The sequence below is a fragment of the Vidua chalybeata genome, chromosome 20 (assembly GCF_026979565.1).
Source record: "Vidua chalybeata isolate OUT-0048 chromosome 20, bVidCha1 merged haplotype, whole genome shotgun sequence".
Taxonomy (NCBI): Eukaryota; Metazoa; Chordata; class Aves; order Passeriformes; family Viduidae; genus Vidua; species Vidua chalybeata.
The window spans coordinates 7,899,334-7,923,315 of NC_071549.1; the positions used below are offsets into that span (position 1 = coordinate 7,899,334).

The following is a 23,982-nucleotide window of genomic DNA, read 5'->3' on the forward strand; positions in this document are numbered from 1 at the left end:
AGGCAGACACGTCCACACAATAAACAGCAGAGCTGAGGCAGCATTCTCAAAATTGCCTCCTGCATAATGAAACAGAGGAGTTGTGGCAGAATCTCCACAGCTTCATTCAGAGTTGGCAAATTATTTCATTCAAATGTGCAGCAACTCGGGAAATGTCATTGTGCTGCTGGAAGACTTGGGTTGTGTTTCCTACTCCTAAATTGAACTAAGTTCAATTGAGCTCTCAGCTCAAGAAATGAGAGATGAAAAGCCTCTCTCTCCCCTGCAGTGGCTCTCCAGAATGTATATTATATCTCCTGAGGCTGTCAGCCATGTGAAGCCTTCAGGATGTGACTCATAGGATAAATAAGTTTGGTCATTCTTGCTGTGAATAGAAAAAGGTAAAATCTTGTATTTTTACAAAAGCTTTTTCTTCCCTACATGAATTCAGAAAACATCCCAAGTCATTAACATGCTGGAGCTGTCACTGAAAATCCAGTAGCTTCAGGGTTGAACAGAACTGTTAATAGAGCTCAGTGATGCCATGTGTGTGAAATGCGTGCTGCTGAATATTTGTGCTCTTTCAAATGGATGAACTCGAGTTCCCAGACTGCAGATGAGGGTGGCAGTGCAGAGGAGCAGCTCATGTGTGTCAGCAAAGGAGCAGATGCTGGCAGGAGAGCGGGGGATAAACAGATGCCGAGTAATGCTGGTGGGGGGAATGAGCCGTTTGTGCCCGTTTGGGAGCTCTGCTGCAGAGAGGATGCAGCCTGCAGATTTAAGTAGGTTATGATGTTCTCCCCTATGGCTGGGGCTGGAGGCACGGCCAGTTTTACTGCAGAGTGTCACTTTGTGGTACAAACATCAAAAATCATCTTTCAGAGAGCAATGGCTTCAAATGGGTGCATTCCTTTTTTGTTTTCAAATGTAACCCCATCTTTACCAATTAAAGTAACTATTCAATGGTTAGAATATGATCTCTGAGCTATGAGCACAGATCCTGTTTATCCCTTTTGTGGGATAAAATATATTTAGCTTTGCTGGATTTGTAGTTACTATTCCTTCTCCGTGTTTTACGTGGCAGTTAACCCTCTCCTTTGATAGCTGTTTACAGCTGGGAGCAGAGTGACAAGAATGGTGCTCTTTGTTCTGCAGAAAGCAGGGAGCTGTGCCAGGTGTCCCGTATCTGTTTCCCAAACTCAGGTAACCTTCTCCTGGAGCAATCCCAGTACCAGGAGAGAGGGAACAGCAGTATTCTTAACATGGCTGCTCACTGCCAGTCTTTTCAGAGAATGGGAATCAGCTGATTAATTTTATTGACAACTTATTGCAAGCAAAAGGTGCCAGGCTGGATGCTCTGGTGACTGGCAAAGGCTCCTCACAGTAACTTTCACACCAGGGTGTGTTTGTGCTCTTCATCATTTCTGCAAGTTGATTGCTTGTATCTGCAAGAAGATTACTGCCCACTGTAATACAATTTCTGGCCTCTTTCCTTGAATGCCAACAAGAAGATTAATTAGAACTGGGTTAAAAATGTATTAGTATTTAAGGGAGATATTTTTTTCCTGTGCTGCCTCATCTCTTATTCCACCCCAATCCATTACATGTTGTGCTCAGAGTCCTCACGCAGCTTCTGCTGTTTAGTGCCTTCTGTACCTACAGGGAGGTGAGGAAGGACTTTCTGTCTCCATCCTCATACTGCTTCTTCCAGGAGAATGTGTGAGTTCTGGCAGGAGCAATCTGGAGCCAGCACAGGATGTTGGATACAGGACACACTCAACACCCCCTCCTACAGTGGCTCACTGTGGGGCCACCACACAGCTCACAGGTGCTCTCTGCTTCCACAGCAGCTCTAAGACTGAAGTAATTTCCAGCCAGACTTGGCAGTTGGACTTTCCCAGTGATCTGTATAAACCAGAAGTGTCTTGGGAGGTTTCCCAGTTGCACCATCCTACTTTTGGTGTTTACAGCTACAGTAACTAACTTCTGACATTTATCCCCAGCTGGTGCTCTGATTGCTGAGCTCGGTGCCTGTTTGCACATGGGGCCTTCTGATAAGGCAGGCATTTGACCTTTCTATTCTTAACCCATTAACATTTAGAAGAGTTGCTCTCCTCACCTCTCTAAGGCTGTGTTCCTCCCCCAACCCCCCTGTTCCTGCCAGATAAGATTACTCCTGGGTTATGCATTGATCTAAAAGCAGAGTGCCAAATGCAGCCCACACCAGTTCAAGGGCAAACACTGAACTCACTGAATCCCCATGCTCAGCTCACTCGTGGGAAGGAGGTGACCAGAGGCTCTTTTTGCTCTCTCAGCAGAACCTGGGGACAGGCACAGGGCTCTCAGTTCTTCATTAAACCACCAGCAGTAGGACCAGCCCAGTTTGCTGAGGCTGCACCTTGGTGCTCTTTCCTCTTCTCCCTCTGCCTGTGAACAGAGAAGGGGTTGAAGGGGTCCTTCCACAGGATTATCACACACTCATTTGCTGGGGGCAGTGTATTCAGGAACCTGAACATGCAGATGAGAGCCAGGAGTCCTTTGTTTTAAGCCAAGCCCAGCTCAAGGAATGCTGTACTGTGACACTCACCTGTGCACGTGTATTTCCCAGTTTTTGGATATCCTTACTCTTACTGGAGTAAGGACCTGTTATTGCTTCTTCAGGTGTTGTTTGAGATTCTCTTGTTCTAGTTCAATATCTTGGTGTAAAATACTTGGAAAACTGCCACCAGAATGATAAAAGAAGTGGAAAACAAGCCTAATAAGGGATGTTTAAAATGCTTGAGCTATTTGCTTTATCCATGAGATGACTTGATGGTCATGCAGGAGGACCAGCACTGGGAAGAGATTTGGTGGGTGGGGTCTGTTGAGCTGTTACACACATTTTGCATGAGAGTAATGACCAGAGTGGTCCTGCTGGCTTTAAAAGCCTATGACACTGATAATAACTACAATCAGTCACAATAATTAATTAGCTGACAGGCCTGATTTTCCCCTGTAAAACCAAAAGCCACTGGAGCAGTATGGATCAAAATTTATTGCAGTTATTAATATTTTATTATGTTAAATTCAATGGTTTAAAATAAAACATTGTGATTTAATGTGCATTTATGACCATCTGTACTAAGAACTAAGATTCATATATTCTTAACATGATAACTTACATGAAATTAAAGAGGCAGGCACTGTGCTTTTTCCTGCCACTGTTTAAGAGAAAGTAAAACTACAGAATGGAAGGAGTCCTCTCACTTAGCACTAGACTATTTTAGAGTGAGAGACTCCTTTTGAGTTGTCTTATCAGACACTCAGTAATTCAGAGTTGAGAAGCTCATTCAAAACTGAAGGAGGAAATCCTTTTTCATCTTGTGGTCTGTGAATAAAAATAGATGTGAAAGTCTGCTCTACTAATTTTTTAGATGCCTCAACAGCATGTGTGATCCAAAACCAACTGCTTTATCTCCTTAACTACAGTTAATATTATCTTTGTTTACTGCATGTGTTAGTTTTTAATACTGTGTTTTGATAAGCTTTTCCATTATTTCTGGAAATTCTGATATAATTTACCCAGTTGTTTGGAAACAATTATAAAATACTGTTATGATTTGGAGCTCCAGCTTCCATCTCAACTCAAAATTGCACAAACCATGACTAAAAGTTAATTTAGTGAGGAGAAATGCATCACTCCATCCCTATTAATACAACAAACTGGGGAAATTAAATTCTATCCTTAGAGAGAGAGTTGTTTTAGAAAGAACTAAAACACTTATTTAAAATGAGTGGGTTATCCTGGGCTGCAGGAAGAGGTAGGTAGGAATTCTGCTGGCTTGGCCTCACCACAGCCTGGTTTGATTTTGTGTGTGGCACTGTCACTGTTGTGGTGTCACCAACACTCCCTGGCCCTTGGAGCAGCTGAACTGGCAGGGACAGGACCCAAGGTGAGGAATGCTCCTGCCACTTCTTTGAATCCTGTTTTCCAGGCCTGTTTTTCTTTTTTTTTTTGCCATTTCAAATGTTCCATGAAGTAAATTTTTTATCAGTGACTCAGAGCAAAAGAAAATTTCATATTTTTATGATAAAATATTAGATGTCTGGGCAAACCTTCAACTGTAAATGGTTTTTTGGCTTATCCAGCTTACTGTACTTGCTGAGATGGGAGTGTGTGAGCCTCTAGTTATGATTAAAACACCAAAAGCATGAACGTAGGAAGCAATAAAGTATTATGTAGGAGAAGATTCATCATCTTTGTGATTTTGTTTAAAGAAAGCCCAGATGTGGGAGCAGATACCTACTGAATCAATAATTTTCTAAGCCACAAATGACCAGAAAATTAATTAAAAAGAAATAATATGAGGTGGTATTAGAAAAATAAACCTGCAGAACTTAATGTTTAGACACCATTGCCCAGACTCATTTGGTCTTCAAGTGATCTGCATTAACAGTAATTGTAATTTATTTGGGGGTGTTTAACCCTCAGGATGTGCATTCAGGGGATTGTTCAGTGGTTTCAGGGACTGGATTGCTCCAGTTTGCTTCTGCTCCAGAGTTTGTGTCAGGAAACAGAATTTCTGCCTTTGACTGCAGCTCTGCCAGGATTTTTCTGAGGGGGTGGGATGGGTGAGGGTGGGATGGGTGAAGGTGTGGGATGGGTTAGTGTGGGATAGGTGAGGGTGTGGGATGGTGAAGGTGTGGGGTGGGTGAGGGTGAGTGGGTGAGGGGGTGGGATGGGTGAGGGTGGGATGGGTGAGGGTGTGGGATGGGTGAAGGTGTGGGATGGGTGAGGGTGTGGGATGGGTGAAGGTGTGGGATGGGTGAGGGTGTGGGGTGGGTGAGGGTGTGGGATGGGTGAGGGTGGGATGGATGAGGGTGTGGGATGGGTGAGGGTGTGGGATGGGTGAAGGTGTGGGATGGGTGAGGGTGGGATGGGTGAGGGTGTGGGATGGGTGAGGGTGTGGGATGGGTGAGGGTGTGGGATGGGTGAAGGTGTGGGGTGGGTGAGGGTGTGGGATGGGTGAAGGTGTGGGATGGGTGAGGGTGTGGGGTGGGTGAGGGTGTGGGATGGGTGAGGGTGTGGGATGGGTGAGGGTGGGATGGATGAGGGTGTGGGATGGGTGAGGGTGTGGGATGGGTGAAGGTGTGGGATGGGGAGGGTGTGGGATGGGTGAAGGTGTGGGATGGGTGAGGGTGTGGGATGGGTGAAGGTGTGGGATGGGTGAGGGTGTGGGATGGGTGAGGGTGGGATGGATGAGGGTGTGGGATGGGTGAGGGTGGGATGGGTGAGGGTGGGGTGGATGAAGGTGGGAGCTGCTCAGTGCTGATGCAGCAAGATTGCTTTTCTCACAAGAGATAATTATGCCATTAGAGTGCAGATCTCTGCACCTCCCTTCTTTGTGAGCTTTAGACATGTTCTGTGTGGTCTTGTGCGTCTGAGACATGCTCAGAAAATGTTCATTTTTATCTTATGTTAGCAACAGGTGACCAGAAAAGTGAAATACTTCAGAATACTTGGACTTGCAGAACAGCACCAGGGTCAAGGTATTTCCTAAGAGCTTAATAGAATCTCCTTTAGTAATACCTAATAAACTTCCCTGGCTTCCTGGCCTATTTACAGTGCTTGTCCTTACCCCTAATCCATGTCAGAAGTTGTGTTTCCATTTTGACTCAGGGATTGCCCAGCAGGACATTTGTCTCAGCACACAGGGACAGCTGTGTTGACAGTCTCAGTGGCCTCGGGGCATTACAGGCTCTCTGTAATCAGATGAGACCTGTACATGCTTCAGTGCCTTCCAGTGAACTGAAACAACCTTGGTCTGCTTGGGATGATGAAGGAAGTGACCATGTTTAGGGGTTTGGCTGTCGTTTTGTGAGACCTTCTAAAGGGTATATAAACTGCAAAGTGAAAGGTCCAGGAGTCAGTGAACTGCAGCAGTTCATCAGGCAGCATGAAAAATGGTTTAATGTTGGAGAAATACATACAAGAAATGCAGAGGATTCAAAGTTAACTTGTAAAATTATGTTGAGTAATTTTTTATATAATATCTGTCCCCTAGATCCCTATCCAGTGTTAAACACTGTACATAGCTATTTTTCAAAATATTTCTTTTTCTTTCTTTGTACTGTGTGGCAGAGATAAATATGCAACTCTTTCTATTTGAGGAATCCTAGGAGTTACTGGTAACAACAGTAGGTAGAAGTTGGACAGAAATGGCATTTTTCAACTGCTGGCACACCATTTAACATGCACCTTGCATAGCAATAACAATGACCAAATAAATCCCTGTTGAACACTGGCCAAGAAAATCCATCAGCATGTTTTATTCATGTGGTGTGACAGTGCAGTTAAGTCTGTATTGATTCTGTTTATTTCAATTTAGAGAACATCTCCACTGAACATTCCATGTAATTATTATACAGACAAGGAGCAACATCTAGAGCTGACAGCCAAGCATATAAATACAAATCTTTTGCAAAACATTCTGTCATGCTGCTTCTGCAAGGAGAACAGGTCAGACTTAAACAGAAACAGATTCTGCTGTCAAGATTTTTGCTGAAATTGCCTTTCCTCCAGCTCTGCTATGATTATATCAGGGCACCATTTGTTTTAGTCTCCCAGATGATCTCCACAGCTGCATGGCTGTACAGAGAGAGAAAAAGAGGGCTTAAACACACTGAGTAGGTAAAACATGCACTTTACATTGTAACTAACAGTAAAATCCTCTATATTGACACAGTGTAAATAGGACTTTATAACCTGCTGCTCCCTGAGACCCCAGCGAGTGTGTGGGTACTCAATAGATACAGAGTGCACTAAGTGCTGTAGGTCATTTGGTTGTCCCAGGGAGGTGCACAATCAGAATAGTTTGAATGCTTAGGCAAGTCGAAGGTTGTGAATGTGAGGCACAGGGAACCTACAGTAATTAGCTGTGCCACTTGTTGCAGTTGTTTCCTTCTTAGGATGATTAAGTCACACTGATCTGGTCAACCCAGGTCAACCACAATGTTACCAAGACAACGAAGTAAACTGGTCACTGCCCTTGAGTCTTGCACAGCCCCTGAAGTGGCTCACAGATCCTTGCTCTATCTTTGCCCTGATGCTGGAAAGGTGATGTGGTGGAGCACAACCTCAGCTCCTTGTACATACAAACTCTTCATAGAGCTGGAGGGTTGTTCAGCAGTGGGTGAGATGCTCAAAACTGAACTGGACACACTCCATCCCATAACAGTGTCCCATTGAAACATCCCTCTGTAACAGTCCCAGTTCCTGCCTGCCAAGGATTTGTTTAACATCTACTGTTAGGCTGGAAGGGGTGGGGGAAGGAGAGCCTTTGCTGTCATTAAAAAGGAAAAGGGAAAAAAAGTCTAATCAAATAAATCCCTGTAGTTCATTTCCTCTTACGAGCTCTGTGCTCTGTAATTATATTACCAGAGAAGTCTTTCTTCTCTGAGTTCACGTGAAACCTTAATGGTTTTATTCCCCTTGGCCCTAGTTCAATCAGTATACATAAAATGACAAGGTTTTTCTGTTCCAGTGTAAGATTGAATTAGAAGGTGGTGGGTGTGGTACTTCAGATTAGAACAAACTATTAAAAAGAATCAATTCCTTAAAGGACATTTGCTAGGTTGAGAGTACATTTAATATAACCCCAATACCATAGGAATTTTGTTTAAGAGAACCCAGCCCCACCAGCAAAGAGTGCCAGCAATGCAGAATGCCCAACACACAGCAACTGTGAATAGAATAAGATGTTCTGATAGCAGGTAAGTGATGCTGGCAAATGGTTAAACACTTTCAGGTATTTTCATATAATGAGTAAAAGACTGTAAAAGATACACAGTATCTCAAAGAATTCAATGAATTTTACTTGTTTGCTCATGGAGTTTTAGGTTGCTATTGGTAGAGATACTGAAGCCAGTTTTGAAGACTTTAGATAATTTGTTCTGAAGGAAATGCTGTTCAGATGATGCAACACCAGCTTTTTGAAAAGGAGAAAACAGAACTTGATGAAGCAAATAGGAAGCTAATGTTTTCATTTGTTGCATATTCACCTTTTTCCTAATGTGCAATAGATTAGCAAATGTGGGTGGTATTTTATAATTTCAGTTTTATTCCATCAGGAAGAAGGGAAATTAACTCTTTGCTAGACATCATTGAGCATCTTTTGCCTCTTGTAGCTTCTTAAATCCATTTTGGTTAAAATGAAAAAAGTATTTTTACTGCAGCACAGGAAACTGAAATGCCTTTTTAGCAACTGAAGTGGGATTTGGGTGAATATTTTGTTGCTTGATCCTTCTGTGCCAAGTGAAGCATTATATGAAAACATTTTGATTTACAGTTCCATGCCAAGTCATGCCCCCTCTTCTAACCAGTCACATATTAACTCAGTCTCATTGTACCTGCAGACTCCTTGTGCAGTAGTCTCAGGGTTTCTCATTTCAGTGTTGCAGTCTGTTTCTCTGCAATTGCCATTTGCACTGAAATAATTCATTGCACATCCTCCCTTCCATGCACATGCATTCTACATTCTTTATGTGTGACTGTAAGCATAACAAATCTTGTCTGAGTTCCATGCCATTTTCTCATCTTTAATTGTTAATAATTAACTGAATTTTCTTAAATGTAGAAATGCTCAGTCTCTTTTAGGATGAAGGATGGATATTTTCCTATCAATCAAGTTTTTAAATCTGAGCACTGAAAAGTCTGACAAACAGTGCTTGAAAGAAGCAAATTTTGTTCCTGTTTTGGGGTACAAAATGGCAGGTGATAAAAGGGGGCAATTCAGAATTGAAGTTGGTTGAATTCTTCATTAAGTCCATTCTACTTCTTGTCATTACATTGCATCAGCAAGATTTAAACCCTTCATTTTGGAGAAGGGTCACATCTGTAATAAATTATGGTCTCCATTATTTAAACAGTAGCATTGTTATAAATATTTTCTTCCTGTATTTCTGTTTCATAAGCCAAATACTCAGCATTTCTCTTCTTCTTGTAAGTAGCCACACCATGGGCTGCCAAGGCTGGTTTATCATTTGCCTTGGGAAAGGCACTGTATAATATTGCAGGATAAAAACATTTGCAGGCAGAGGTTTGACCCGTGGGGGAGAGAGGTGAGGGCTTTGAGGATTGGTGCCAAGGGTCTGAGGCTTGGAGAACTCCCACAGCTGCTGTCACCAGTGAGGGTCAGAGAACTGCAACAGCCTGTTCCTGCAGAAATGAGACTGGGCCACTGATTTAAACTGAAATTTGTGAGTGTCAAGGTTTTTAGCCAGACCTAACAAATTTCCTTTCCATTTTTTCTAATGAAACTTTTATATTTGGATGTAGGGATAACTGGATGAACATGTGAAAGGCAGTTCTGGTGTCAAGGCACTGCTTTTCAGAGCTGTATCTGCAAAGTCCATTCTCGTGGACAAGTTCCAAGGAACTTGTCAACACAGCAAACAAGAGAAATACACACGACCTCTTACTGAGAGTAAGCAAGGTTTTACTGGAGAATACAATATTTTAGGGCAAGATATGAGTTTTTTCCTAAAAGGAAGAGCAGCCAGGAGTATTGACACAAGGACTCATCCAGGGCTGTGTCATACAGAGCACAATTAGGCGACGCAGAGGTCACACTTTGGCCCCTGGCAAGTTTTGGGGGTATGTTTAAGCAGCTCCTTTGATGTTGGTGGTAATGGTGGATCATTTGCAACTATAAATGTGTTTTCTGCTCAGTCCAAGTGCCCAGGAATACAGGAGGCTCTGCAGAGCACCGGTAAGAGGCCTGTTGAAGATTGGATTGTTGTTTGCCCCAGGCAGTGAAACGTATTCCTGAGTGTGTGTGGGTGCTGCAGCCCGAGCCGGGCTCAGGGCTCCGTTCCAGGCTCTGCCCCTGACTCAGCTCTGCTGCCTCGGGCTCTCCAGCGAGAGTTACCTGAGCTCTTAATTCTCTCATTAGAAAGTGTGGAGGTTATTATTCGCTCACTTCCCCATACCAGCCTCACAGGGGTGTGAGTTAATGAACATCTGTTAACGTGTGGAAATAAATGCAGTGGAAGTGCCGGAGCTGCAGCAGCGCTCACACAACAGGTTGGGAATCTGCAGCTTTTTCCTACGGGATTGTGCTGTGAGACTAAATCGCCATTTTAGCAAGGCACCTGTGGAGCACAGCATCCCTGTCTCCAAATCCCCCTCTGTGCCCTGGTAAATGCTCCCGAGCCCAGGGCTGGGACAGTTCTGTGCCACTCTGGGAGCTCTGTGCAACCTCGTGTAACCCAGGTACGTGCAGCTCATGGCACACAGCTCTTGACGAGTGTTATGTGCCCAGCTCCAGTTCATTATCCTCACTCATCTGCCACTCATTAAGGAAAGAAAAAAAGATACTGTTGTCTGCAAAAATCGGATTTGTTACCCGATGTGCAGCAAACCAATAATGGCACACTCAAGACAGACATTGATTATTTATTTCAGAGCTGCCAAGCCTGGGTGCCAGGTAGAACTCCACAAATCAACCGTCAGAACATTTTACTATTTGTACATTTTAGCAAACAAAGGGATTTTTACATATTCCACACTTTGCAACAATGCAGTTCCCTTGTTTAAAGCTTCCTGATTTCTCTCTCCCCTCGCTGGATGCTCAGTGGGTTGATGTCGGGAGGATGAAGGGCTCGCTGCCCCGTGCCCTTCCCTTCTGCGGGGCGCTCCGGGCGGGCCCCGCAACTCGCAGGAGTGAACGGCTGCCAGCCTTTGGCAGCGCTGGCCGGTCCTAGAAATCCGGCTGGCTGCCGGAGCCGCTGCCAGGAGCCTCCCTCGGGCCGTCATGTGAGCGGTGTAAACAGCCCGGCCGGGCGAGTGGGCGGCTCGGCGCTCGCCAGTGGGGCAGAGTTCAGTGCCTGCGGCGGGGTTACTGCCGAGCGCCCGGGGTTGCCATAGCGAGCATTGCATAACGCTGGCAGCGGCCCCGGCCACAAAGGGCCCCGCGTTCCTTCTGCTCCGTTTGTTCATTGTTGCCGAGGCCCACTTTGCTGTCGCAAATGGAGTTCCAGGCATAGTTCCTGGCTGGGCTGCTGTGGGAGGTTTCACCGGGAGCGGGGAGAGAGAGGAGCTCGCTGATGGAGCCCTGTAACTGGGGCATGCACAGTGCCTGCAGGAGGGTTGTTTGCATGAGCAGAAACTTTGCATGCCGGTAAAGTTTGTGGGAGTAAGAGAGGTGTTTAACTTCCTGATACATTGTCTTCTGAAAGGAAGTGACTTGATGTAGGACTGAAATTTGCACCTAGCTAGAGAGCCCGGGGCATCAGAACATCAGCATTATGTGGGTACAGCATGACTGCAAGAATTAATGCTCCCATATCATTGCCTAGATCAAATGGATTGCAGGAGATGGGAGTTTGTGGGAGGCTGAGAAGTCAGGAAACTTTTTGGGTAGAATTGGTAGAGGGAAGTTGGAATGTTGCAACATGGGAAGCTGCATTTGGAATCGGGCCATCATCCTCTGGAGATCTCTGCTGAAGTTGAATCTGCATTTACATAAGTTTTGGCATGAGAAATCAATGTCCATGAAGCAACTATTCTGTGTTTTCCCTTTCTAGATGATTAATTAAAGTGGCTGAGGGATTGATTTGGCTACAAGCTGTCTCCTGAGGTTTCTGACTGTAGTATTTTTGTTATGTGGGAAAGACCGAGGTCTATCTCTTTGGCTGGAGTGATTATGTTTCTGGCTCTCCTGCTTTTTGAGGATCTGGCCATTGAGTCAGTGGCAAAGTCCTGTTTGACTTCCACGGGCCAGAATCAGAACTGCAGTTTTGCCTACACAGTGTGGTGTATTTATCGTTCCAAGAGCAAACAGATTTAATATTAAGGTTGTGGTGAAGGGTCACCAGGTTTATTTGGCATATGAAGGTTGTGGTATTTCAGTCATTTGCCTCTGAAAGATTTTGCTGGCTGCTGTGAGAGACTTTTTGTTCCTTCCCCTTGAGATTGTACCTTTTCCACTGTGAGGTCCTGGGCATGTTAGGATGCATGTGTGACATTTGTGTGGCAGAACTGCAGAGCAAACCTAGCTAAGAACAACAGGGTGTTGCCTTCTACCTGTGCTCTTGCAGCTCTTCTGCCAGGACAGTGAGACCTCCTGCCCCAGTTTGGAACTGGAATCTGTCCTTGAGCCAGTGGTGCCAGGACTCGTGTGAGCTGGACATGGCTTCTTGGTGAATGACTTAACACACCCTGTCCCAAGCTCTGCCCCACTGAGCTGTTCCTTTCTTCAAGCATTTTACAAAACAAAATAAACTAAAGGAGGAGTGAAGTCCTGTGGTCTGCTCCTCAGAGACTCCTGGTTTTGCTGGTAACTTGTATTTCAGTTTTAAAACATCAGTGGTGATTGTGGGATTGCTGGGCTTTTTGTTCTCAGTCAGGGCAACTTAGACTGTCAGGGCCCAGATGAATTCCGAGGCACTATGGCAAAGCCAACAATAACAATGAGGAATGATCTGGGAGCTATTCTGGGTCCTGCCTGATCACTTCATCTGGGCCTGGTGATGCTCATTCCTCACAGTGCCAATGGTGCTTTGGGCTGTGTCCGTCCCATGTTACTGTCTGAAATACCAGAGTGACCAGAGGCATCCCAAAGGGGTACATAATGGAGCCCAGGGAGTTAGTAGAGACCAGTCCACCTTTTTTGGGATCAGGTCAGTCTATCCCTCCCCTGGGAGCTGACACAGACAAGAGCAGATGGTTCTGAGAGTGTGCTCAGAACTTCCCAAAGGCCACCAGCTGCTGTAGTTCATGTCTGCTGTTCAGGCTTTCCACTGAGCATTTCCATCCACCTTCCTGGCCTTAGGAAGGAGCTGAACTGAAATGCTGCTGTTTTGCCCAGGAGCTGTCCCTCCTGGAAATGGTGTCCCTCAGCTGCAGCAGAGGTGACACCTACGTGACCAAAGCAAGGTGCCCAGTATGTGACACACCCAGCCCCTGTCACGTGCTTTGGCAAACGGGGTCTCCATTGTTGGGATGACATTTGGCCCAGATGTCTCAGCTTTCTTATTTGCTTTGGAGAGCCTGGGGAATTTTGAACTTTAAATATTACTGTGTTTTCTGCTTAAAAGGACAGGTTCCCAGGAGGATTCCTGGTATTTGCAGTTTGTGATTACTTGATTTGAGGGCCCATTCACTCTTTGGCACCAGCCTCTAAGGAAGTCCTGACTGCTTGAAATGTTACTCTTGTTGCAGAGATCTGCAGCTCCAAATGGACAGAACTGTTCACCATACTCATAATTTTGGAGTTTTATGCAGTATTTTATATATTTTGGGTTAGACCTTCAAGTCGAGACCAAGATGTTCAATACCCCATGGGAAGGCAGTACAAGGAGTAAAGGGTTCCCAGTACCCAGGATTGCTGAGACACGCCTTAGATTTCCACCTAGAAATCAGAGAACAGACAGAACACTTTCCTTAGAAGGATTCCAAACTTCTTTACATAGGGGTAAACATATAATTTTTTCCATTTCACTGCTGTGAAGAGCAGAAGATAAAAATACTGTGACTAAATATCAATTCAGAAATAATTGAGTTGAATTTTGTTTCCTGTCTTACACAGCAGGGCCTGATGCCCGCTCCAAACTATTTTTTTAAAGTTACTTTTTAAAATTAGCTTTTGCCATCATAGCTTCTATGTATTTCTGGTCTTGAAAGGAACCATCAATTGTTTTTGTTTGAAGACATTGAATATGAACTTGTTCCTACAGAGCTTTGTGCTGTAATTTATCAACAAGGCGCTGAGGCACAGACGTCAAATGAATACCAGATTTCAAATTATGATAAGCAATTGTGTCATCCCTGTGAATAGACATCAGTCTCTGCTGAGAAATCATCAATAATTCATTAAAAAAAATAAATTAGTACAGAGCCATTTGGATAGGTCTTTGCAAACAACCAGTCCTGTGTTCTGTCATAATTCCTGTGAATTTAAACTCTAAGGATGCTTATTTTTTAAAGAGAAACACATGATCATGCCCAAGTCAAAAAAATGTGTTCCCTCAGGACCTAATTACCATTTGTCTTTGGGGAGGTATGGAGGAAGCTGGAGTGTCACCTGTCAGGGGTGCTGGGTTTGTCCATGGCTCAGTGGGAACATCAGAACTCTCCCAGAGTACTGCTGTTAATATTCCAGTCATTACATCTTCCCCACTTCCTTTACCCTCTACCTACACCAAACCCTAAGATTATTATTTCCAATCTTAAAATACAACTCTCAGAATAATTTGTATTTCTTTACTATGAGGAGAGGGAGGATGCTGCTGGTTTAAAAATTTCTTGAGCTTCCCTGTCGTAGGTGGCTTTTCATTTGACAGTTGGCATCCTGCTCGAGTCCATTTCTCTCCCAAATTGGAGGTTGTTACATTCCAATAAGCACACAGCATCTGTTCTCTGTAGAACATGATGTTGCAAGATTCTGATCATTTATCTAAGTGGGCTATTTTCAATTGAATTGGAGATGCAGCCTAACAGCAATAATTCCCTCCTGTCTGTAATTGCCCATTATAGGAAGAGGAATTTATAAATAGTTATAAAAGTCAGGATTTAGAGGCTGTGCTTCAAGACCTAGGGCTAGCCGGTCTTAGCTTATCTTAGCATAATCTCAAAAATAAAATTCTCTGCTCTGCTTTGGAGAGCATGAAATAATTTCTGTTTACACATTTTTTTCAATTACTTTGAAGCTGTGATATAAAGGTCACTGATTGCCTCTAGTCATCACATGGCTTTTTCACTAATTGTGCACTCACTTCATTTTGTTCTGTGGGATCTTTTGCTTCTTGATCCAGTTTCATTGCCCAGATGTTCATTTCATACAGTTATAATTTTATACAAAGGGCATCCTCTGTTCCAACAAACACATTGTGGTCGTTGTTCCCAGCTGGGAGCCTCGTGCACAGCAGCTCACCTGCTTCCACCATCAACCCACTGACCTTTGGGCTGATTGAATGTAAAATCAGGCACTGGGGATAAAGAGGAGAATTTATGCCAAAAAGTTTCCTGTTCCCTGGCCTTGGACTGATTAAGGTTGTGCTGCAGGATAAAAAGGCAATAAGAAATGGGAAAGCTCTTTCATCCTGACCCTTTTGGTGTGTAGTGGGATGGAAAATCACATGGGCACCTTGAAAGTTTGGCACTGGTGTTTTGGAATGTGTAAATGGAGACCTTAACATCTCCAAGAAGTCACTCTATCGCCTGCTGCCTGTAAAAGCCACCCACAAAGGTTTCATGTCAGGGCAGAGAGGTCCCTGCTGGTCCCCATGGGGTGACTCTGGGGTAACCAGAGGCCCCCAGGGCCTGGGGATTTCCCAGCTCACAGATTTCCGGAGGGTCAGGTCTCAAGGTTATCCCTCAGCCCATTTGCTGTTTGTGGAGCCACGTGGCCATCACACAGCCCAGCTGTTGGGTTTAACTTAACCTTTAGAGCAGTCACGAGAGCTTAGTTCGTGAGCAGAATAAATTACATGGAAGGCTTCAAGAGAGGATTGTCCATCTGAACGCACTGGCTGCTGCTGAAAGCTCTGTGCAAGATGAGCAGTGGAAAATTGGACAGGGATTGAGCAGTCTGTCATGTAAGGAGGGTATAACTTGGCAATATATATCTGTGCAGGTTTTGAAATCTCTACCTTGGCCAAAAGTGACCTCCCAAATGACAGGAATCTGGTCATCTTGAGCACAAATGTTCCTAGAAAGATGAGCCTACAAAACTGTGCTGGCTGCTGGCAGGGCCAGCAGGGCTGGCAAAGTGCAGCGTGTTCCAGGCTGAGGTGGGAGAGCAGCTCCAGCCCAGGGCAGGCAGAGGAGAGCCCTGGAGAGGAGCTGGCGCCAGGCAGTGATTTTGGACATCTCTCATTCTCAGCTGTGAGGCTGCTGGGCCAAATCTGCACAAGGTGGGATGGTGCCTTATGCTGATGTGATTTGCTGTGAGCCCTTCTAGCTCCCCACAAGGGAGCTCCAGGATACCCAGGACATCCACTACATCCTTCCTGGGCAAACTTTGGGAAGGGCAGCTGCAGATGCCAGTGTCTGCTCTGCTCAGCTTGGCAGGGAGGAAAGCAAAGGAGTGAGGTGGAGAAAACAGGGGTCCTGTCTGGTTCTTGCTGCCAGTGGATGGATACATAGGAAGGTGCAGGATTTTGTTTTCTGAACATGATGTTTCCTGTGACTGCTGAAATCAGTGAACAGAGACAGACCCTTCTCCACACTGCAGCATAATTCTCCATTTCCCTCTCTTGAGGCTGCAGATCCCCTGGCACAGCTGTAAATTCCCTGTACAGTGCACAGCATGGGTTTCACTGACAATTCCTGGGAAAACAACTCTTCTGGAGCCTTATTCCATTCAAAATATTTTTTTCCTCCTATGCATCTCCCCATTTTTCCCTGCATCCAGGCAGCCACCTGCATTCAATATCAGACACGTGGAATCCCATAAACATCCCTTCCAGACCATAATAGTTTGATGGAAATATGGCCAAGTGCCCAAAGCCCTGTGCCCTTCCCACAGCCCCTCCAGCAGCATGACCTGGGAGGCCTCCGGTGCAGGATTTGTGTCCTGGTGGGTGGCAGTGACTGACAGCAGCAACAAGGAGCTCTCTGGGGCAGAGGACAGGGAGGGGAATGGTGTCTCCTGGGATGAGCTCCAGTCTGCTCCAGGGAATGTGCTAATTTTCACTCCTTTATAGTCCTTTATCTCAGCCCTTCGACCTTGAGCTCAGAGGCATTATCAGCCTAAGCCAGAAAGGCAGCGTGCAGTTAACCTTCGAAATGCTGAATGTTTCTCATACAAGGTCCTGAAGGTAAAAGCAATCAAGGCAGCTTATTTTAATAGTGCAGCACCTCGGGGGACTGTTCAGGTTTGGGCAGAACCTATTTATAATATTAGGAAAAATATTTTTTATCATGTATGATTTTGTGAGCATTTTTCGAAGTTTGATGTCCCTTCAGAGTTTCCTGGGCATGTGGAGACCTCCTGTAAGCCTGTCCTGTGTGCATGGCTGTGTATGAACTCAGTTTTCTTCATCACCTTTTCATCCTTCTTGTACCCAATTACTGATATCCAGAGCACAGACAGAAAATTACTGGTCCCATGTTTTCTGTGGCTCCCTTACTATCATGGGAACACGTTTCCAACTTCATAAAGTATTATACAAACTCTTACCATAAAAGAAAAGTCACCTCCTGGTGCAGTCTAGATGAATGTATTTATTGCCAGTTCTGCTGCTGACTTCCCTGGGTGACTCTGGGTTTGTCATTTAGCTGTGTGTAAGGTTTACAGAACGAGCTGGGAATACTTCCATGGGCTATCGTGGCTATTAATGAGTTAGGAATGTGCTTCTGTGCATGTGTCTTGTTTGGCAAGATCAGCTTCTCTTCTTTACCTGACAAATATGATGCAAGAAGAATATTTCCTTACTGTCTGTAAGTGGTCTCTCTGTGACCAGCAGTAACTGGGTAGAAGGAGAATTTTGTGTAGAATATTCCTGCTTAATCAGTTCAGTGTTGATGGAGTTAATTTGCTCATGCCTTCAGATTGTTTTGTTTCCAGGGATTCTAAACCGTTGCCTCCAGCTGTTCATTTCCATTGACGAGGATGATCTTTATCTGTCTAAACTAGTTAAAACCTGCTCCACTACCCAGCAGCCTTTTTGGAAACAGCCCAATAAAACTGAGTGCGGTGGCTATGACACCAAAGCCTCCTGGACATCATAAATTCCAAGCCCTACTTTTTTTTCCTGACCTCTCACTGTTGGAGCACCCTTCCTGTTTTAATGGGACTCTTCACTTCCTCCATTTAAGCCTGTCCAAAAAGGGGAGTAATATTTGCACTGCAAGTGATCAGTGTAAGAATCCCTGTTAGATAATTTGCTGCTTTAATATTGTCAGATTAAGGCTTGACAGACCTCGAAGGTATCATTCAAACAACTGAAGCACTGTCACACTTGCACTTGGACTCAGTGTGGTTGTTTCTTGAGATGTTTTAGGTGACTCATATTTATAAATGTGCTCAGTTTAAGGCTTGTTGTGACATGCTGGGACTAGTCATACCTTCAGGGTCACCTGGGCCACTTCCTCCTCAAACAGGAGGTGTGCAAGTTTGTGTGAAAGATGCAGGTTTGTTAAGCTGATGAGGCAGGCACCAGATGCACCAGGGCATCCTTCCAGTGCTGAAATTCAGGTGTCTGGTGTCCATCAGGCCGAGATGCTGTCTGTACCAGAGGGAATTGCCAACAACACAAAACTTTCTGTTGCTGTAGTGTTGCTACAGGGACCAGAGCTGGAATGTGTAGCCTGGTGTAGGAACTCCTTCCCTTGTGCTGGGGTTTCTAATTTGCATTATTTGGGCCTGAGCTGAACAGGAACATGTAACACAACAGGGAAAATCTAATGGTCAGTTTGGACATAAAGCTCTTCCTTCCACTCCAACTACTGTTAACAGCAGTGGGAAATCTGTGGCCAGAAGACTTCTTCTGAAGACTCAGGGTGAGGTTTATTTTGGGATGTGCCAAAGAGACTTTTCCCTGTAGTTTTGTTGCAGATGTTGCTGTCCCTGCAGTCAGGGAGGGAGCAAGGCCTGAGCAGTGCTGGGATGTGGCTCCTGCTCTCTGCTGCAAACAGCTGGAGCAGTTCAGCTCCAGCCCCTGGGTCTGTGGGAGAATGCTGTGTAGTCATTTTGCTGCTGAACCACCTCACAGCGATTATCAGACTTCCAGAGCAGGGAAAAAGTCTGAGAAAAAGACCAGTTTAACATGTCATTGTTGGGTTTTAACAGCTGTGTGTTATCCTTTTGTTACTAATAACCTTTGCAACTTTGTGAGCAATGTTTTCTTGGCATCATTCAAACATAATGACTGGGGGGTCACATTCAGCTCTCAGTTGTGTAAATATGGAATGTTCTCTTGGCTGTCTGGTGCTATTTTGCATTTGGCTAATGGTCCCTGCCCCTAGAGTCCTGCAATCCAAAATACCCAGGCAGGGAGTTCAGTCACAGTATGCTCTGCATACCAGCTGGGTATGCAAAGCACAATAAACACATGAACAGCTACTATCAAATCCAAACCATATAATTACAACTCTACTGTCCTCTGGTTGTGGTTAGTGGATTATTCCTGAGTAAATGACAACAGGAGTTTACTTGCAACCTTCCCAATGTAATTCACCAGTAGATTATGATTGGGAAGTCTTTCAGAAAAATGTGTTTTTAAAGGGGTTTTAAATTTGATTGGGATAAATCAAGAATTAACAAAATAGATGTTGCTTGAGGTAAAGCAGTCACAAAGTCTGCCTTGATAGTAAGAGGAAAGGGAGACCTTGACAAATCCACGAGGAGGGTGTTGGAACTGCTCTTTCTCTTTCAACCCTCCAGTATCCAAACTTGTAAGACTCTTAAGTAAGGTTCAGTGGTTTTATATGGTAAATGAATTTATCTTGATTTCATTCTGTGATTAAGATGATCTCTCTGTTCCAGAGTTGTCTTTACAAAGTTCTCAGCAGTGGAGTGACTGATGGCCCTTCTCATTTCCAGGGATCTTCCAGATGATCCTGCTGTGGAGTGGGACACACAGCTTCTGGCCACCCTTGTCCTGAAGCACATAGAAGCCAAGAACATCAACCTGGTAATGTGACACTTTCTGCAGCACAGGCAATTGCCACATTACTCCTGAGCTAGTGTTCTGGGCTTTGCCTTTCCCTCTGGGAGCTTTCTTTGGAGTCTCTAAGGTTAGGATGTATCTTTTCTCTCAGGAGAGCTTTCTTTGCTTCCCAGTGAAAAATGAACAGTGGAAGAATTTCACTTTTCTGACTCTTCAAATGGTTTCTGTATTTTAAAGTAACCATGTGATGGAGAGAGCCAATTTAGGCTTTAGACTTAGGTTTAGGCTTAGATTTGAAGCCCATTGGCAGATGTGTGTTAGAGAGCTTGATTAACAGGGTTATAGGTCAGGGTTGAAGAATATTAACTTGGGAGATTTCCTGGCACTGGAATAGTTTGGGTTTTTTTTCCCACAGAACAGGAATAAGGGCCTAAGCATGGAAAGGGTTGTGTTCTGTTCTTCTCTGTTGAACCCTGCTTTGATCAGGCATGACACTGTCTCACACTGATTAGCAGCAAAATCACGAAACTCTCAAAGCCTTTCAGCACTTCACAAAACGAAAAACCACATCTCCTGCAGCATGAAAGCCCCACGAGCACTAAACCAGCATCATGCATCCAACTTTGTATTGATTCTGAAGCTAATTTTCCATGAAATTCATTGCTGTGCACAGAGACAAATGCAGTTTTCCTGGACTCCTTTGGTGCCTTTTGGCCCTCTGAATAGATAGGTTTTAATCTAATCTGAAAGCTCCAAACACATGAGGATTTGTATTGCATGTTTGTGACTCTCAGGGGCGCAGGGACAAGTGCACCAAAACCCCAGAAGAAATTCTGAAAACACCAGAACTCCTCTGGATGGTTAGGAATGATTAGATCTTTGCCCCAGGGAAAATTAAACTCCAGCTGTTTGTGCTGGGGGAGGCTGGAGTCTGCCACTGACAGAGCTGAGCTGAGCAGGGAAATGTGGGGTTTGCAGAGCAGGGAACGTTCCTGGGCATGGTGCTGGCCCTGGCAGGATGGGAGCCCTGAGCAGCACCGAGCACAAATCACTGCAGCAGGACACAGCAGCAGCACCAAGGGCAGCTGGAGCAGCTTCTCAGGGCTGCTGGTAATGAACTGCTCTGGAAATGTTCATTATTTGAAGTGTCCCAAGCAATCACACAGCTCTCAGGTGTTTGCTGTAATAACATTCATTTAGGAGCAGACTGAATTTGCCAACAACAGCGAGAGAAGAACATAATTACCTTTGTTAAACATCCTGCAATTTAAAACTTCAGAGCTTGCTCTCTGCGATATCTCTGCTGTCCTAAACCAACAGCCTTGCCTTGAAAGGTAAACAGAGTCCATTTTTCACTAATGTTGAAATTGATAGAATTGGCTGAATGTGTTAAAAGGACCTTGAAAAAACCAAAAACTATCAGAGTTTCAGACCAGCTCAGTGGAGTCAGCATGACTGGAGGGTGTGTATTGTTGTAGCTATCCCAGTGGGAAAACTTTCCCCAGTTCTCCCAGTAGTCACTGCATCGACAGTGGTATCTTTATTATCTTTATTTACAGAACATGTTGTGTGCCATCTGGCAATGGAGCAGGAGCTGCAGTTCCAGCATGTCTGAAAGGAAGGATTGCAAGGCAAGGAGTCCCACATGTTCTGTGTAGTTTCCTTCCATTACATGGTTACTCATTTGTTCAATTGCCCTGGAAGTCCAGGAGCAGCTCAATCTTTTTGGGAGCTACAGGGACATATTTCATCCAAGCTCTACATTCAATAGTGCAGACACAGAAATTAATGGTTGGTGTACTCAAAGCCAAAACCAATTTATAGACTTTGGGAATTATTTCCTGCCTGCTGGATTTCCAAGCAAAAGCCAGTGTTGCAGGGAGAGGCAGCCAAGGCTGCTCTGTCTTGATCCAGATTAGAAAGTGTTTGGTGTGTAAAAAAAGAAGTTACATAGTATTGTGTGAGCTCCAGGCAGGCTCTTGTTGCTCCTAAATCAGACACAAAAGACATTTCCAAACTCAGAAGAGACTCAAAGGGAATTGGTATCTCCCTGGCCTCTGGGAGTGCAAGGAGAGATGCTCAGGGGAAGGCCATGAGAAGTGGAGTCGCTTGCTGTGGCATTTTAAGGGATGGCTCTTGTTAAAAAGCAGAGACCTTTGTGTCCCCACAGCAGATGTGTGCTGTGTTTGAAGCACTGTGTGACACCAGAGAGAGGAGGAGAACCTCAGCTTTGAGGTGTGAGGAGGGATCATGGACTCCAGACCTCTCAGGAGTTTTCTCTTCTGCTGGTAATTGAGTAATTTCCTCTGTGCTCTCCCCTCTCCGGAAGGGATTTCTGGACCTGTTTGTCTTGGCTGCTGCTCTGGTTTCCACCAGTGAAAGCTCCATTTCCTGAATACCAAGGTCACCCAGAAGAAAAACCAGCAACAGCAGCAGCTCCCATTTCAGAACAGGTGTGGGGAGGGAACTCCCTCTTGCCCTAAAGATTTCATTGAGCAATAATTTCCACATGAAGTATATTTATGATCCCAGCCTTTTGCTCCCAGAACTGGCTAAGCCTGTTTTTAACCCAGACACTTTCAAGATGTTCAGGTTTTCTCATCCTGTCCTGATTGTTTGCTTGATTTCATCATCAGCCTGGTTCAGGCTGGGAGCTAAAAGCCAGCACAGCAGGAGCTGCACTGTGTGGAAGGAGCAAACGCTCCCGTGTGAAAATATCTTCGGCATGTGAGAAAGAAATTCAAATTCCTTATCAATGAAATGAATCCCTGAAGCCAGAGGGATTGATTTACATGTGATTGCTGCTTGTTTTAAGTCATGAACAGCACAGTGGTGCTGTGGAATCAGAGCCCTGTTAGATGACTTACATAGATATTTAGATGATATATGATATGTTTAGGGTGGGACATCCCTGCTGTCACAGAGCCAGATGTTTGCTGAGAGGGATCAGGCAATGCCACCTTGGCCAAGTCACTGTGCAGATACCTTGGGAATTGTACTTAAAAATTCCTTTATTTGAAGAGAGGCAATTCAGTAAACAATAACAGTAAACTGGACTACAGCAATTGAAAATAGGCTTTGTGTAGTCTCTTCAGCTGGTTCAGATGTTATATAAGCTCAGCAGCTTCTATTTCAAAACAGATGTGGAGAAGGAAAACCTCCAAAGGTGTTTCTGACTAGATAATTCCCATGTCAAAAATATTTCCTAAGCCAGCCTTGTTGCTCCCACAGTTGGCCCAAGCCAGTTTTGTAAAAACAATGATTAGTTTATTTAGTCTGCTCACTGAAGTCTCTTATCTCAGTCTTCTGGTTTGTTCTCTTGTAACCTCCACAGAAGAAAAAATGTGTGTTTTGGCTTGTCTGGGGTTTTTAGCTTGATTTCCTAAGGAAACAGGAATAATGCAATTGTATTTATATGTATGTGCACATGCATGTTTCAAAAGACTTTAGAGCCCATTGGCGAATTTCAACCATGTTTGACAGCAGGGTGCTGCTCTTAAAAATGTTCTGTTTGTACAGGTTACATGAAAATCAGGGAGCAGGCAGAAGAGACAAACCCTCTCTGTATCCCCATTGAGTAAAAAGGTTCAGCTCAAGTGCAGCCCTTATCAGACTCACACTGTTATTCACCTGAATAGGAATTTATTCTACCTGCAGTGAGTGGGGTATGTTGTCATCTTAGGGAAGTACCACTGTAAGTAGGAGTGCTTCAGAGTGTGTTTTTTTCTTATCTGTAAAGTCCAGGGTGCTGTGCTCACCCTGAGCTGTGCTGAATTTCGTGTTTCCAGATGAGCTCCTCTACAAGCTGATATCCATGGGGAGGGCTCAGCCCCATGGCCCTGCACAGCTCTCTGCTAGTGCTGATGTGCAGCAGCAGGCAAAGTTAAACACATCCTTCTTCTCCTTATTAAAATAGGGGTTGACCAAAAAATGCTTCTTTGTATGTGAATGAAACAAGTTTTGGTCCCACCAGTTCCTGCCAGCAAAGAGCAACCTGGTGCTTGCTGGCAGCCACTGGGCAAAGTGGGAAGTCTGACTGTGGGCTTGTCCTGGGTGGGTGGGTTTATAAGCAGGCTTATGTGAAATTTGTGGGTTTTGAAGTATTTCTTATCACTGCCTGTGTGTTTCCTCTTGACTCAATATCCCCTGGCTGAGACGGCCTCTCCTGCTGGAGGAGCAAGTTGCAGGATGGGCACGGTGGCTTTTGATCTTCCCCTGATCTCTAACCCAGTGCTCCAGGCCCTGCATATGAAATAGATTTTGGGAAGGGAGGTGCTGTGAGTGAGCCAGGCTGCAGCATTTCCTTCCCTGAAGAGAGAACAAGCTGGCAAGGAAGCAAACATTGCCTGAAACGTGGGAGTTGATGATTTCTTCCTGGTCCCAGAGAAGGGAGCTGTGGAGAGCTCTGCT

The 23,982-nt window shown here is 44.8% G+C and overlaps 1 protein-coding gene across 10 annotated transcripts in view; it reads left to right on the top strand.

Annotated features, from left to right (window-relative positions):
• PIGL (phosphatidylinositol glycan anchor biosynthesis class L) overlaps positions 1-23,982 on the top strand; it is a 53,448-nt gene that overhangs the window by 13,652 nt on the left and 15,814 nt on the right. For 4 of the 10 annotated variants that reach the window (XM_053961138.1, XM_053961135.1, XM_053961142.1 and 1 more), the window contains exons 3-5: positions 5,442-5,508; positions 19,506-19,596; positions 21,132-21,203. In XM_053961138.1, coding sequence (XP_053817113.1) covers positions 5,442-5,508; positions 19,506-19,596; positions 21,132-21,203 — 230 coding nt within the window. Of the gene's footprint in view, positions 1-5,441; positions 5,509-10,433; positions 11,139-19,505; positions 19,597-21,131; positions 21,204-23,982 lie in introns of those variants that run through there. The other 6 variants (XM_053961136.1, XM_053961143.1, XM_053961139.1 and 3 more) reach the window with 6 other exon arrangements.